This window comes from Triturus cristatus, chromosome 2_1, assembly GCF_964204655.1.
Source record: "Triturus cristatus chromosome 2_1, aTriCri1.1, whole genome shotgun sequence".
NCBI lineage: Eukaryota > Metazoa > Chordata > Amphibia > Caudata > Salamandridae > Triturus > Triturus cristatus.
In genome coordinates, this window is record NC_140581.1 from 387999661 (window position 1) to 388016290 (window position 16630).

General features: G+C 46.9%; 1 protein-coding gene across 2 annotated transcripts in view; it reads right to left on the reverse strand.

Annotated features, from left to right (window-relative positions):
* The window catches only part of DEPDC1B (DEP domain containing 1B), a 274836-nt gene that overhangs the window by 187101 nt on the left and 71105 nt on the right, over positions 1 to 16630 (reverse strand). For both annotated transcript variants that reach the window (XM_085631495.1, XM_085631491.1), the window contains exon 4: positions 15359 to 15486. In XM_085631495.1, the coding sequence (XP_085487621.1) occupies positions 15359 to 15486 (128 nt within the window). The remainder of the gene's footprint in view (positions 1 to 15358; positions 15487 to 16630) is intronic.

Below are 16630 nucleotides of genomic sequence, written 5' to 3' on the forward strand. Positions count from 1 at the left end.
GCATGGTAAACGCAGTGGGCCCTGATAATTCGGTGAGGGAGACCCAGCGCTGATACGGTGGACACTGTGGGCAAGCACGGACCCAGCTGGGCCCTGGGAAGATACCTGCGCCTAGCTGTGCCTCAGTAAAACACTGCAGAATACTGGTATTATTGTGTAGGGTACTGCGGCCAGTCTGCTGTCGCTTTAAAACACCTGTGAATCCTGCCAGAGACATTATACTGCACACTCAGGCCATCCTGTTGATGCTGGACGTCGCTGGCGTTGAGAGAGTCGCTAAAGGAACACCCCAGATTTTTGAGCTGCTACTTGGAACCTGGTAGAGCCCACTGGCATTGTGTCTCCCGAAGGAGGCGTTGACTGAGTGGTACTCAGCTGAAAGGCACATACAGGTAATCGCAGGGGACCCAGCGGCAAGCACCTAGTCCTCAGCGGTGCAGTCAGGTAGGACGCACTCGTAACCTTGCTGAGGACACCCTCATTTACTCTCATACTTGCAGCACAGAACACCCACGAAAGGCCTGACTGGGGAAGATCGCCGCCAGTCGAGCGTCCAGTCCTCGATATCCTGTGTGACTCCTAACTGACACGCACAACGTTGCTGGTGTGGCGGCCAGCTGTGCATAGTGTATGCCTTCAGTGCAGCAACTGGCAATAGGCCGATTAAGTATGAATACCCAGCAAACCGGCGCACGCCGGCAGCTCAGTTTCGGGGCAAAAACATGGGGAAGTGACACACGGTGAGCTGCACACAGCGCTCTCTGCTAAACTTGACTCTGGGCTAGCGGCAGTAGAGAAAATTGGTGCCGCTTTAGACCACACAAGGACCTCCTTGGAGTCTAAAATAGATAGTCACCTCGGACTTCACCCTGCTGCGGGCGGACCACCATAACCTGATGGAGAGAGTCCATACGAAGGAACAATCACTATAAGAACTGAAGCCCATACACTGCAGCCTTAAAAGATCTGTTGGACCGTATGCACGCGCTGGAAGACAGAGCTGAAGATGCTGAAGGGCGCTCACGCCGCAATAATATCAGAGTGGTGGGCCTTCCAGAAGGCGAGGATGGCCGCCGCCAAGAAGAATATGCTGAGCGTTGGCTACGTGACATCCTGCCGCCTGGAGCTCTGTCGGTGCACTTTGTGGTTGAGAAGGCACACAGGGTACCGGCCCACAGACCTCCCCCAGGTGCCCGACCGCGCCTTTCTTTTCAGGCTCCTCAACTACAGGGATAGGGATGTTGCGCTATGGGAGACCTGCAAACTAACAGACCTTATGGTCGGCGGTAGCCCAATCATGGTATTCCCGGATTACACGGTGCAGGTACAGCGCTGCAGGAGCTGCAGGAGCACCTACACTGCAGTAAAGAAGCAGCTCCGCGACCTGGAACTCAACTACTCCCTGTTTCAGCTAAGCTGAGGGTGGTGGCGAAAGGTGTGACCCGTTTGACTCGCCTGATGAGGTCTGGGAGGAGGAGACTGGTCTGCTATCGGGCCAAGACCTCCTGCGGGGACGCCCCCAGGAAGAAGAAATAGCCGTCGGGGTAGACGTGGAGGCCCTCGCAGTGCTACTGAGCCCTCCGCGCTCCTGAGCAGCAGAGAGTGGAACAACGGGATGCCACACAAGTGGCAGCAACTATTGGGACCACAACGTATCAGGGAGACAGAGCTCTGAGTCCCCCAGAGTCATCGATCCTCAGTGGCTCGTCATCCCCACGAATGGATTATCCACAGCTACCCGCTGTCACCCCACAGACGGCTGATGACATTATCTGACCAAGCGTGGGCCTCGAGTCCAGGGAGTGGAACTATGCACACAAGTACTGACTTAGTTACCATGCCTGCTAGAGGGCTAACTAGTACACATGAACAATGCTCTTTACTAAAGTATAGGAAGCACACATAAATGCTGCACAACACTGTAGCAAACTTACACAAAGGTCTCACATACAACCATACATATATAATGGCCAGGATAGCCATTAGTGGCGCTCTGATGCAGAGGGAGAACTGTACCTTATGCAGCTACACCACACACCCATACCTTCAATAGAATTCACACTGCAGCTGTGAGTGCCATATGGCGTTGTTAGTTGTTTGGGCAGATGGATGTTGCCTCTCTGCTCTTCCCCAGTTATGTCACACAAAGTTTTTATCCACCCCCCTGGTTGATGTTAAAGCACTCGCCCACCTATGGATCTTGCAATTGCCTCTCGTAAGCGCACGATACCTACCATGTTGCCACCTGAATAATCGTATAAAAAGCCGACCATGCGACGCACTGTCTTCTAATCAGTGTACATGCCGCCCACAAATGACACCTGGAATGCCAGGGGAATCCATACACCAGACCGAAGGTATGAAATATATGCATACCTTAAGCGCCATGCAGCACACGTAGCGTTTCTACAAGAAACACATCTCACAGCCAGAAATTCGCAGATTGCAACAAAGATTGAAAGGCCAAATACTAGCCACGGGATACTCGGCCTACGCTAGGGGGGGCAATGATATGGATTCGACCAGGCACCCAGTTTGAATCGGAAGAGGTCGAAATAGACACACACAGCAGATCTGTACTCACAAAAGGCCGCCTCAACGGACATAGCTTTGTGCTAGGCTCCATATATGCCCCAGACACTGAACAGGACACCTTCTGGCGCACACTGACGGACCTCCTCTCGGGCTCGAATGAAGTTCCCTGGTCACTGGGGGGTGATTTCAACTCGGTCCTAGATACAACACTAGACGGATCGTTTCCACCACTACCGCAAACTGTAGCAACATCCAACGCTAGCCAAACACATTGAAGACACCTGACCCGGCTTGAGGCAGAACTGGCACAGGGCACTTTTGTACAGCCGTATATAGATGAGGAGCGTAAACAGCGGCGGACAGGGCCAGTAGATTGCTAGAGCGCATGATTAGGCAGAAATGCACGTAGAGACTGCGGTGAGCGTCTGGGCAGATGCTTACCGCGCAACAAGATATCCACAAAGCGTTCATTACACATTACACCAGTATATATCAGTCATCAAACCACGCGATGTCGCCGGTAATCGACTCCTTTCATGCTTCCTTGGCCCTACCCCAAATCGCAACAGCGCAGGGGGAACAAGCTGAACGAGGCGATCACAATGCAGGAGGCCCAAGAAGCGATCTGCTCGCTGGCCACGGGCAAGGCGCCTGGACCGGACAGCTACCCGGCCGAATACTACAAAGCTTACCAACAAATTCTAGCGCCGAGACTCCTCGCAGTGTACCAGAGCGCACAGGAAACAGGTACACTGCCGGAAACCCTTTGTGAATCCCTATTGGTATCCCTGCCCAAACCTAACAGAGATGTGGAGATGATCGGGTCATATCGACCACTAGCGCTGCTCAACACAGATTATAAAGTATTAGCTAAAATGTTAGTGACCAGGCTGGCCCCACTGGTGTCACAGTTAGTACACACGGATCAGAACGGTTTCGTGCCAGCCCGCAGCACGTCACTAAACCTGCGCCGGCTCTTCCGAGTGACTAAGATTTTTCAAATTCTATGTCCCAGCTAGAATGTTAATTTAACCTACGACTTAAAAAAAAGTAAAAATAATTCATGTTTGTACACATATTTGTAGTAACTATTTTAAAAATAAAATCGGTAGCAGCGATCACTGCAAATACGTGGTGAAATAACAAAACAAATGCAGACATTCAATAGCCACCACCACATTCAAAACGTATATGTTGCAAAGTCATCCTGTGCCCTGGGCACCCCCCAACTTTTTGCTGACTGATACTGGTGGTAACTGATTTTGACTGACCCTGGGCTCTGCCTAGCCAGGCCCAGGGCCAGTGCTAGGCTGAAAGAGACATATTAGAATAAAGTCAAAACACCTACATACACTAAGGTACACAATGGTATGGTGGGGTACCCCTGTGATAGACATGACCAAACCTATAAGCCCTAGTATATAATAGGGCAGGGGATTGAACCTACCTAGAAGTCCCTAGTACCCTAAAGCATTGCAGTTTAGAGGCCAGCAGCTCTTTTTGCACTTGCACGTGTGCACTGCTGAGGCCGGAGGTCAGTTTAAAAGCAGCACTGGGTGCCAGGACTGCTTTTAAAACGTAAATTGTGCCCAAACTCGACTCCGGTGTTTGGGGCACTTAAAAATGGGTAGCCTTTACTGTTTTGGCATATTAGGAACCCCTAGGGTCTCCACTAGGTATCCCAGGGGTGGGGGGTCAGGTATTTATAAAGGTACACCACTATAAAATGGGGTTTTTATATGCCTGGGTAAAGTGAAATTTCCCATTTCACTCCCCACATAGTGGTAAAGTGCTACTCAAATTCGACTTTGATGCTAGGAGCACTGTAGAGAGAGAATCTGCATTATTTCTACAGATTCAGAACCCCTAAAGTCTCCCTGGTTGCACATGGGGTGGGGTCCCTGTAGATATAAGACAAGTACTTATAAAATATGTTTTTGTAAGTCCTGGTGCTGGAAAAATGGCCCAAGTCATTTTTCCCCATTGCAAATCCCTTGTTACATAGGTTAACATGGTAGAAAGTTATTGATTAATAACTATTGATAGGAGAGGACTAGAAATGCCATTCAAAGACTTCCCAGAATGGTATTAATAAATCCAACTATATCATATTGTTGAATTTCTCCTAAAGTGTACATACAAGTTATAAAAGACTTTCTTGTTTGTAAGTCCAAATTCAACCTTCCAGTGGTCTGTCCTGATTGGTCAGAGTTAAGTGGATTAGCCAGGCTGCCTTGGAGAGGTGATAGAGCCCCTGGGGTTAACCAGCTCTGCTGGCAGGGCAGGGTGCTGTTCAATAGGAATGCCAGGCCAGGGGGAGGGGGAGGAGTTGTAAACCATGGTCTTCAAAGGCAGAGGGATGGCCACAGTGTCAGTTTCCACTTTACACTTTTGACCCCCATCAGACCCAGGATTAGGGAAGGTATGTGCAGATGGTAGGGGGAGAGTCTATGGAAATCAGCCATCCTAGGGGGTGTGTTTAGCCGGCTCTTACCTCCTTACTGGAAAATCAGTCATTATGGATTTGGAAGATTTGATGCACTCTGGGACACAATAATGCCACACTCTACAGGATGTGGTCATAACTTTGAGGAGTTACCCTGCTCCCATTGGTCAGACGGGACCTCCTGCATGACCCAGAGAACTTGGAATGAGTATCTGAGAGGGGGAGAGCCCTCCAAATCTGCTGCTTGAAACTTACTAAAGCAAGAAGTGCCCTGCTGAGAGGATTTGCTGTGCAAGGCCTGACCTCTTAAAACTGCACCATCTGAAACTATAGCCCTGTGGATTATTTTGCTGAACAAGAACTAAAAAGAGTGGACTCCCTGAAAGCTACAGGTTAAAAGAGCTCAACAGAAAGATCACCAACTAAATCTACACCTTGGAGAACTACTAGTGGATTTGTAAGGGTTTTGTACCAGTGGATTGTAGGAACTTACGTCCTCAAATTTCAAGGACCATCTTGGAGCCAACCAGGTTCGTCCCGCTAAAAGCTCCATCGCTCCAACTTCCAGAGATTGACCGGGACTAGAGAAAATCTGAAGCCGGCGAAGCCTCACCGGAACCGTCTACATGAGGAGCATCGAGAGACCCGGCGAGAAAAAGCTCCAGAAAAGTTTCGAAGTCCGCTCGTAGAAAAGGTGACCGGGAGCAACCGCGAGAGCCAAGCCGCCTACCTTCCATCTCGTGCTGGCCTGGATTCCTGGGTTGCCCCGCTGAAGCGATCTTGAGAGATTTTCTAAGTCCGCTCCAGGGAAGTTGACCGGGACCTTGTCACATGTGAAGCTTCGCGATCCCTCACTGGATCCGGACTGGCTGAGAGCTTCGAGGGGCCTCGCGAGAAAAAGCTCCAGAAACATTTCTAAGTGTGAAGGTAGAAACTGAGACCGGGACCTGCCGCGAGCTGTAGCTGCTCAGGGCTCCATCGCGCCCGGCCTGAAACTTTGACTTTGGTCTGGTCTATCGCGAGCAGGTATCACAATATGGTGCTATAATCTTCTAAGTGCTATATTTAATAAAATCTTTGAAAATTCATATCTCTGGTTCCCTACATTGGATTTTTGTCGTTTTGGTGTCATTTTAAAGATACAAATATTTCCTATTTTTATAAATTGATGTTGGATTTTTATTATGTGTTGTGTCTTAATTATTTGCTGAAATTGTGTTTTTGAATGCTTTACATACCTGTCTTTGAAGTTAAGCCAGTCTGCTTGCAGCCACGTTACCAAGGGTTGAGCATAGGAATAATTTTCTAAGACATATACTGAGTCCTATCATGTGTTAGTTGCCTTATTTCCAGTGGCAGACGTACATTTGCCCCCACCAATAACCCACTTTCCAACAGTATAATAACTGCAAAATGGTTTATACCCACAGATTAAACACATTACTACCTAAATGACTGTATAATAGCATGTACAACCCCCTTAATATCTCTATAACAGTGCATAGCTTTTCCAGTGTCCTCTATAACTGCATGCATCACTGTATCAGTAAGTCTCTCATTCAATGTATAAGCATTTGAGTGAATCTGTAAGACTGTGCATCAGTCTATCAATGCTTCGCACCTGGCGGACTGCACAGACAGTCAACTTCAACACTCTTGGGAAACCGGTTTACTGGGACCGTTTCCTCAGGGCAAAGCACACAGGGCCACAAGTAGGTTTATAGATTTGGGCTTTTTAGTGGCTAAAAGACTCATTACAAGACATTGGAAGTCAGTGAAGCCTCCCGTGTTTATAGCTTGGGCCCGCTCTATGCTAAACTGGGCATCGGCCAAGGGTGTGTCCCTCAGGAGGGAGAATACACTGGGATTGTGAAAATTCCCTCTCTCGGATAGTTGGGGCACAATCCTCATGACACTGCATCTCAAGCTACATTTCCAATTAGATTTATCATCCTCACAACAAGGAGGATCAGAGGCTGTACAGAGTTAGGGATAGGCAGTATTTGTTGTTTTGCTGGGATGGCTACTGAGAAATTCATGACTATTCATTGGAACAGGATAAGGCCCTGACCAGGGAGACACACTGCATAATATTCTGTGTTTCTATAATGTGTATATATATATAGGGGGATGCTTTTGAGTAGGATTGTAACCTGAGACGCAAATATTAATCTACGAATTACACTTGAGGATAAGTAATGAAAATGGCAAGCTGTATAAAGCACAGAGGACATCGTAGACTTGCTGCAACGTGGGAAGGCCAGTGAAACTGATCATTCCCTTCTTAACTGTTTCCTTTTCTAGTGTGCTAGCTGACGGAATGTGTTAAAAAATTGCTAATATTTGTTTTTAATCTTTGATAAGTGGATATCGTACACGGCAAAAATCACTGTTGTACTATACCAGTATGGTTTTTTTTAAACATATTTTTATTGAACTTTTATTTTTCAGACAATTGCTTATATATCTCAGTTATTTACTATACATTTCGTAATCATCACGGAGGCATTTCCCAAATATGTTAGTGAGGTAATACATCGTAGCACGAGCCATTATTGTTCCAGGTGTATTCCACCCTCCCCGACTCATATCTACCAGTTTTCGTTCATTACATTCAGCTTTCCTATGGAAAATGTCTACCTCTACTTCACAGTCCCATCTCAGTAAGTGGCTTCCAGCCAGAAACTGGACTCTGTAATGTCGTCATCAATTCCAGTTCCAATTTCAAACACTTAAATAGATAACAAAACTTAGTGTTTTTACTTCCCAGGGGCATCTCTTCTCTCTTATTAATCCATTTCTAGGTCCATTCTCAACCAGGGGTATGTATAGCCCCTTTAGTATGCATTTGCGCGTGTCCTTTCCCATCAAAGGTGGGCCATCTATTATAATAAAACAAGGGTCACCCACTGTCTCTCTCCGTCTGATCTCCTGCATCCTGCTCTTGCTCTGGGTTCTCCCAGGCCGATAGAGCCTCTCTCCAAAGGTCCGCTATAGGTCGCTTCCGAATGCTCTTCGATTCATCCCAGCTTAAGGCTCTGCTCTCCGCCCCAGCCAAACTAAGGACGTCCCGATTCCAGCTAGCCACCTGCGGCCTAGAAAAGGACTTCCACTCTAGGGCTATCCTGCGTATGGCCAGTCCCAATGCCAAATCAATTAGTCTATTCCCCACCTTCCGTTTAGTCGGTTGTGGGAAAAGGCCAAGAAAGCAGGCTTCTATCGTGGGGGCCAACACCCTCCCCAGTACCTCCTTAATCTTGGGTAGAGAATCCCCTCCCAGTACGTACGGATGTCGCAGCTCCAAGTCATGTGCAGGAAGTCCACGCCTGTCTGCTTACACCTCAGGCAGCTCCCCACTTCTCCCCCATACATAACATTGAGTCAGTGGGGAGTCATATAAGCCATATGTATGTAATTGAATTGCGTGTACTTGAGTCTAGTGTTCCGGGATATCATCTTGGGGGACTGAAGGAACTTACTCCATTTTGCTTCAGTAAACACTCTACCTATCGCCCCCTCCCACCTCCCCCAGACCTCCCCCAGTGGCGTGACGGACGCAGAGACCAAGACCTCGTGATGCCATTTCACTTGGTGCCCCGCGGTACCCGAGTAATCGGCACGTAATACCGGGTGTGTCGCCGGCTCCTCCCTGCCCCTACCCCATAGCTGTTCAAAGGTATGGACCAAGGCCTTAGTGTAAGAACTGTCTCGGGTGAAGACCACAACAATCGGGACCAGGGAGTCATCCTGGTAACAGTCACCCACGGTTTCCAGGCCTTCCTCCGTCCATGTTGTCAATTGCTCAGCCGTGAACGTCATCACAGGATCCCCATGTGGGAGCCCAACCATGGGCAGCGTGGGGGGTGTACCACGGGGACCCCTCCAATCTGCACTCACAGACCCTGCAGAGCTGTAGTGCAGACCGGTATGGAGCGACCACGGTCTGTCTCAACAATTTTGCTATCAGTATTTCAGGCCTATCGTTTGGTTCCATCAACCTAGTTCCCTCTGCGTTCACATCCTCCACCCATTGTGCTAGCCATTGCAGCTGGGTGGCCAACATATACAGCTCAAAATCAGGCACTTCCAGCCTGCTTTCTGTCATGGGATAGTGTAACGTCCTAAGGGAAAATCTTCGTCTGTCATCCCCCCATATTAGGTCTCGCAATAGTGAGTTCACCGATCTAAACCATCCTCGGGCATTAGGTCGGCAAATTCACAAAAAAATATAATCTCGGCAACATGACCATCTTAGTCGAGGTGATCCGCGCCATAATTGGTAGCTGCAGGGTGCGCCAGAAAGATACGCAAGCTCGGAGGGACCTCCGCGCCCTTCCCAAATTCCCTTCTTTCAGGTCGTCCACAGAATGGAAGACATAAATGCCCAGATATTTAAATTAATGTGGAGCCCAGATAATGTCAGTCAATAACTCTACCGGATGAGAGGTCTGTCCCACCAATTGAAAGAGATAGTTTTTTTTTTTTTATATTAACCCGCAGGCCCAATAGAGCCTCAACTGCTGCAAGAGTGAAAGGGCAGTCACAGTGCCCGTTACCCAGTCCTCAGATAAACCAACAGGTCGTCTGCATACAAGAAGATAGTGTGTATCCGTCCATTTAGTTGGAGACCTATACCCTCCCTGCCCTTCCGTATCAGTGCTGCGAGAGGTTCAATCACCATGGGGAACAATAAGGGCGAGAGGGGGCACCCCTGTCAGGTTCCTCGTTGTATAGAGTATTGAGAGGACACAGTCTTCCCGGTATGAACCCTCGCCGTGGGGGCAGAGTAAAGGAGTGCCACCCATTTCTCCCAATCCTCCCCTAGTCCGAGCCGTATCATTGCCTCAAAGAGGTAGTCCCATCCGACCGTATCAAAGGCCTTCTCCAAATCGACAGAGCACTGCTGCCGAAGGCGTAGATTTTGTTTCGTCATGGAGAAGGACTGAGAACAGCCTGTGGAGCTTGTATGATGTATTCTGGGAGGGAATGAAACTGTTTGGTCAGAGTATGATGGAGTGCATATGCAGGAGTAGTCGGAGCGCTAATATTTTGCTAAGAATCTTAAAATCCAGATTAAGCATAGACAGCAGTCTATACTCTGTAACCGGAGCACTGTTTTCTTTAGACTTGGGGAGGGGAATCACCAGCACACTCAGTGGATTCAGGAAGGCCACCGAGTCGTAAAGACTATGCATACAGGGTCACTAGGCGTGGCGCCAGTTGGTCCACATATCTCGCATAAAAGTCTGCCGGTAGGCCATCTGGCCCTGGTGTTTTCCCAGTCGACATGTCCGCTATGGCTACTCTGACCTCCTGCAGATTCGTTCAGCGTCCGGAGTGGCAACGTGTCCAAAAAGTCTCGGACACTGAACGGGAGGCCGACACAGGAGCGGTGTACAGCCATTCATAGTACACACGAAACAGGTTAGTGATGGCATCAGGGTTGTAAACCAGTTCACCTGTAGTCACCCGAATCTGAGTGATTGGCGACCCCCTACTCTCAGGCTTGATCCGCCACGCCAGCAGGGGACCGGCCTTCCCCTCCTCCCTCTGTACGTTAGCTAAATATTCCCTGTAGCTGTGGCACCTCAGCCTTTCAAGTATATCATTATAACTCGCGTGAGCCTCCGGTAATTGCGCTGCAAAGGTGGCATCACGTCCTTGGGCACTATCTAGTGGTCGGATCCTGGACTCTATATCCAAGAGCTCCTGCCCAATTTTCCTCGGCGGTCCGATCGACTGGCATAGGCAGTGCCCCCTCACTACCAGCCTAAAAGCATCCCATTCCATTAACACCAAGGACGCCGAGTTGGCATTTATCAGAAAGTATGTGTCAATAAGAGTCCCGAGAGAATCTCAGAAAGGCACTTCCTCCAGTGTCTGGGGGTTCAATCTCCATAGTGGGATTGGGGGACGTTTCCATAGGGGCTGGTGTGTCATAAACAGGAGACTGTGGTCCGAAATGGTCCTACCCAGATACTCAGCGTTTGTAACAGAGGCGCTAAGGTCTGGCGTACACAGGAAAGTGTCTAATCAGGTGTGGACCTGGTGCAATGGGGGGGGAGAAGAAGGAGTATTCCTGGTCAGCCGCAGGTTGTGCCTCCAAATATCTACTAGGTCCCAGTGTTCTATCCAACCCCGGAAACCTGCTGCCACGCGGTGGGCCTGTGCTATCAGGAGAGGCGGATGCGAGAGGTCCGCAGCGATGTACGCGATGCAATTGAAGTCACCCCCCAATCACTAAATACCCACCCACGCAGCCCGCCATCCGAGTCGAAAGGGCATTAAGAAACCTCACCTGCTCTGTATTGGGTGCATGTACACTCCTCAGCATCACCCCTCTCCCCACCAGTCTCCCAGTTACTAATACATATCTGCCATCAGTATCAATCCTGGGCAGATGTGGTCAAAGAGTACCCCAGGTCTCACCCATATCAACGCCCCTCTGGCATACAACAAAAAGGTAGTAGTGTATATTCGATCCCTCAATCTCCTGCGCAATTTTTTAACCTCACTACCAATCAAATGGGTCTCCTGCAAAAAGGCTACATGAACGTCCCTTCTCTTTAAGTATGCATACAGCTTGTGTCTTAGATATGGACCCCATCCCCCTTATGTTCCATGTTATGAACTTTAGCGCAGTAGGAGTAGGTAATATAGCATCAGGGTCCCCCCCACCTGCAGTCTCTGCTGCGCTCCCGGTTGTTAGCTCTCTCAGACACACCTTCCCACCCTCCTCCGCACTTAAAACACAAAGTCAACAACAAAAAACCCCAATAAAACAACCCAGAATGGTCTGGCAACGGCCATCTGCCCAAACCACAAATAGAACTGCATCAGTTAGTAAAGGCCCAAAGCAGCTTGCGTAAGAACCTAAAGAGAGCGTGGCAATCACCCCAAATAATCAATGCAAGACAAGAAGGTCATGTGTGTGGCGCTACAGCTGCAGTTGGACGGACCGGCCGGTGCCCAGGGGCCTACCCAGCCCCCCCTGCCCTTTCAGGAACCCCAGAGCGAAAGAGAAATGGCAATACTGTAAAGAACAAGAGAGAGAAGAACATTAGTGAAATGGCAGACAGCACATTAAATAATCTCATCAGCTGTGTTTGGGGTCACCGTGGGCAGTTTTACACTACCACTGCGGGACAAGAACAATCCACAGTCCCTTTCCCAGATCCAGAACCCTTCTCAGACTATGATCTCCTGGCCTTCATCATGGCTGCCACCGCCTGTAGCGCCTCAGCCCTTTCCTTCTCTGTCTGAGGAGATTGGTTTCTTTGAGACTCCCCGCCTCTATCGTCTCCGGAGTCTTTTCCCAGTTTCTCGTTCCTTGGCTGATGCCACCGTCTTCTGCGTTGCAGATGGGACTTCTGTTTTATAGGCCTCAATCCAGTCCCACGCAGCTTTGGGGTCTACGCAAAAGTGTGTCTTCCTATCCAACCGGACATACAGCCGGGTCGGGAACATCAGGTAATACTGGATCCCTTCCTCCCGCAGGGCTCTCTCAACTTCCAGGAAAGAGGAAGGATGCCTCTGGATCTCCAAGGTATAGTCCGGAAAGAGGGAGAATTTACTATTTCTGACCACGTAAGGCCCTTCAGTTTGAGCCTTTTGCAAGAGGGTGCCCCTGTCCCTAAAGTTTAGGAGCCTGGCCACTATCGGCCTGGGGGTACTATACCAGTTTGTTATGGAAAAAATTTAAATGACAATAAACAGATACCCAAAAAATAAATCAGTCTATCACTGCTTCTGCAATGGACTGGGCGACTGTTTAAGTGCATCTAAGAGTGGGTACATCATTGTCACAAAGGGTTTGTGATTGATTGCACAAGTCTCTCACTTAATCTGGAAGTAGGTGTATGAATGCCTTTGTGCATTTGTAAGTAAGTATAGGACTGTCTGACTGGATCTGTGAGTGGATACATGAGTGTATTGGGGGGTCTGAATGGGGAGTGGGTGGATGCATGAGTGCGAGTGCATACATCTCTCAGTGGGTCTAGGACAGGCAGCTTGAGTATCTGAGTGGTTCTGTCAATGGGTGCATGGGTCTGTGAGTGCGACTGTGCGCGGGTACACGAGTCTGAATGTATAACTAACTGGGTGCACAAGTCTCTGAGTGGATCTATGTGAGTGACTGTATGGGTGTGATACTGAGAGTAGGTCTGTAAAATAACTGAATCTTCAACCGCATAGTGGGCTTGTTTTCACCTTGGATGCAGTAGTATTTGTTTGTGGATATATAGCTGTGACGCCCGCTCACAATCCCCAATTCGAGAGGCTGGGCGTCCTTCGGCATAAATAGTTAAGAATTATTATAAATAATATATTGTATGATATTCATACAGCCCTTTTCTTGTACAAAAAGACTCCTTCACAAGACTTGTAAGAAGCTAGCAATCATTTTAATTTCTAAAATTCAGAAGATATAACCACCCAAAAGACCCACCTCAAGGTCCAGAGATCTGTCCAGTGCCAGCCATTATGCTGCTGGAACCTTAAAAGATGTCTGTCAGTAACATTTGCAATTACTCCCGGCCACTGGGTCCCCTACACAATGGAAGAGGTGTGTGATGGGACCCTTTCCAAAAAATATACACTTCATAGTTCACTGGTGGACCTCGCCGTTTACTCTTTTCTAGGTAAAAGTCCTGTAGAAATCGTTGACCCCATGATACAGAGGAGTCCGCCAGATGCTGATTAATGTGATAAAATTGTGTACATGTTCCAGATAATAGAGAGAGGGTCAAAGAATCCCCTCGAATGTGTACAGGACTACCTCTTTCTTGGTCTAGTGACGGATGGAATTACATTGTTGGCATCCGCACGCAAAAAATAACGGGCAGGAAATATTGTTTTCTGGATATATGTAGATATATGTATTTGTATGTTTGGTATATTTGTTATCTTGGTTTGTGAAAAATTTGATAAAAAATATTTTTACAACTACTTCTGGAGTAAGTATTGGTGTTGCCTATAAATGAAAAAATTGTAGAGATTTGTCACTCATAGATAGGGACCAAGTCAGTTATCCCTTGGATAAACTTATTGGCAGATTAGTTCCTCTGCATAGTTGTCTCTTTCCCAAAGCTGTTTGTCAGGCAGCGCTCGTTCTATCAGGAGAAATGGAGACCACGCTGGTGAATGAGATAAGAAACATACTTGTAGGAGAGACGGGGATGGGGGCCATATAGGATTTTACACAGTAGACCAAAATGTCTCCATAATGAAGGTTGAGGATCTTGAGGGAAGGAAGGGAATAAGAGGAGAAGGACCCTACGAGAGGTATTGGAATGTGCTTTTTTTGCTTCCTGGAAGGGTAATCAATCTTTAACATCACCACCTTTCAAGTCTTACTGTATAGTGAGGGGTACCAAATATTCACGGATGGCAATAATATTTAATGTGTATGGCAAACCACTAGCGCAGCTTTAATCCTAAGGATGCTCTGTTTTGCCTTAAGTAGAAGACACCAAGTTGATAGCGTTTCTTGATAAAAATGTGCCACATTCTCTTTCCAACTATCAAGAAAGTCTTAATGCCACTCAGCAGTGGATGAGCTGAAATTTCTTGAATCCGAACGCCAACAAGACCAACCTCCTGCTCATAGGTAAAATAAATAAATGAATAATTAAATAAAAGCTGTTGAGATTCCTTCAAGCCCTCTCCGTTGGGGCCTGTGCCCGTTCCATCAGCCAAGGTCGAATACTTGGAGGACATTTTCACTTTCAGATGCTGAGTTTCATTGTTTAATCAACATTTTATTTATGAAAAGTTAAAGCAAACCCGGTGGAGAGGTAAGCCACAAAAGAATCTTATTTGCATCAACCTGGTATGTGCCCAGGTGCGCACTTAATACCCAGCAGTTCTACAAGATCTGCAAGACATGACATTTTCCTTCCACTTGTCCCTCAAAAGAAAATGTATTTTTTTAAATTAAACTTTCCAAAGAAATCGTACTGTAATATCGCGACAAGTTGTACTTGTGTAACATGTGAGCTACCTTCATGGCTTGAGGGATATTCATTTCCTAACAAAATATTCTGCAAGATATGCAATAAGTAATTTTTTATGGGATATAAACTTTCACACAACGGCAATCGCAAATGAATAATAATTTCTTTAAACTGATTTGGAAAAGTATTAAGAAAGACACAATGCCTTAATTTTTAGTCTGTGCCTTTGCCTCTCTCTCATTCGTTACATTTTCACAACTTTTTTTACCCTTGGGTCAAACTATGAGCAAACACATTAATAAATTTGTTGTTCTGCATCCAGACATCTTATTGCAGTTGCAAATCTTAGAAAGGCTATTAAAACACAGGGGTCACCATGGTGTACATGAGCTGCTCAAAACAATGGTAAATACAATCCACATACTGAGTCAAGGTCATGGTCTTCCATATTTCTTCCACATTAGATTCTGTCAAGGTTTTGCGGTGTATAAGCCTGCAAGCTGGCACTTCTCCAATGGCAATGCTGTGACGTTTATACCACATCTCAGAATTCTATGGGACAGGTAAAACAAGTATTTTGAGAAAAGTGTAACAAGGAAAATAATTCAATATAAAGCATTCTTTAAGAACATGGTAGTGACAAAATCAAACAAATGTGTGCTGCATTAGGGATTTAAGCCCCATGCAATAATTAAATATGAAATTAAAATATGTAACCAAGGTTTAAAAAAAATACAAAATAAAGGCCCAGATGTCATTTTCCATTTCTATGCGTTTGTGGGGTAAACTGGTTGCCTCTCATTGTCAGGTCATGGTCTGAATGCAAGACTAAATCAATCATTTAAAACAAAGCTTTAAGTAAATCAATATGTCCCATCTCTCCCATGGATTATCATATACGAAAAGCACTTGTGTGATCCAACTTGCCCAATTCTGAAGGAGAAGATGAAACCATAATTGTCCCTTCGGACTGTCTATAAGCAATAGAATATATTGGCTATAGTACATTCTCACATCTAGTTACAAACTTTCAGTGTACATGAGTATAACTATAAAACGTGTTGCATACCACCCCGCCTTTCACTCTAATCAAAAACGTATAGAACGTAGTGTTTGTGCACTTGTCAACAGCATTGCAAGCTCACAATTAAAAATCAAGCAAATCAGAGTCCAGTGTTTCTGGGAAGCCACTTTTGGGGGCACTGTTAAGGTCTCCTTTGTTTTTGAATAAGGGTATGGCTTAAATTAACTGTGCTATTAAATACAAAAATGTCCATTGTGGGAGACAGGGAAAATGGGCAAGGAACCACTTCCATGTTTGTGCTCGTGTCTAATTTTCTAAAATATCCTGGAAGTGTTAGTGACAACCAGACTTTTCTGCCGAAATATTTCAACCCTCAACACTGAAATGAGCCATGAAGGGAGGTCTTCATAAGGACTGGATTAGACTTTCTTAAATGAACTGTTTCTTTAGCAAAAAAGTTAGACTCGCTTTCAGAACTAGAAACTGCTAACATTGATCAGCTTCTTGATGAAGACACTGCACCTGGGTTCTTAATCAACTTTGTAGTCCAACCCCACCCCCTCACCTCCCCTCACCTGAACAGGCAGAATTCAACCGGGGTGAAGACTGTCAGGTAAAGAGATAGTTTCCAACATGAGCAGATAGCTTTGCAAGACATGCTAGTGTGGACTA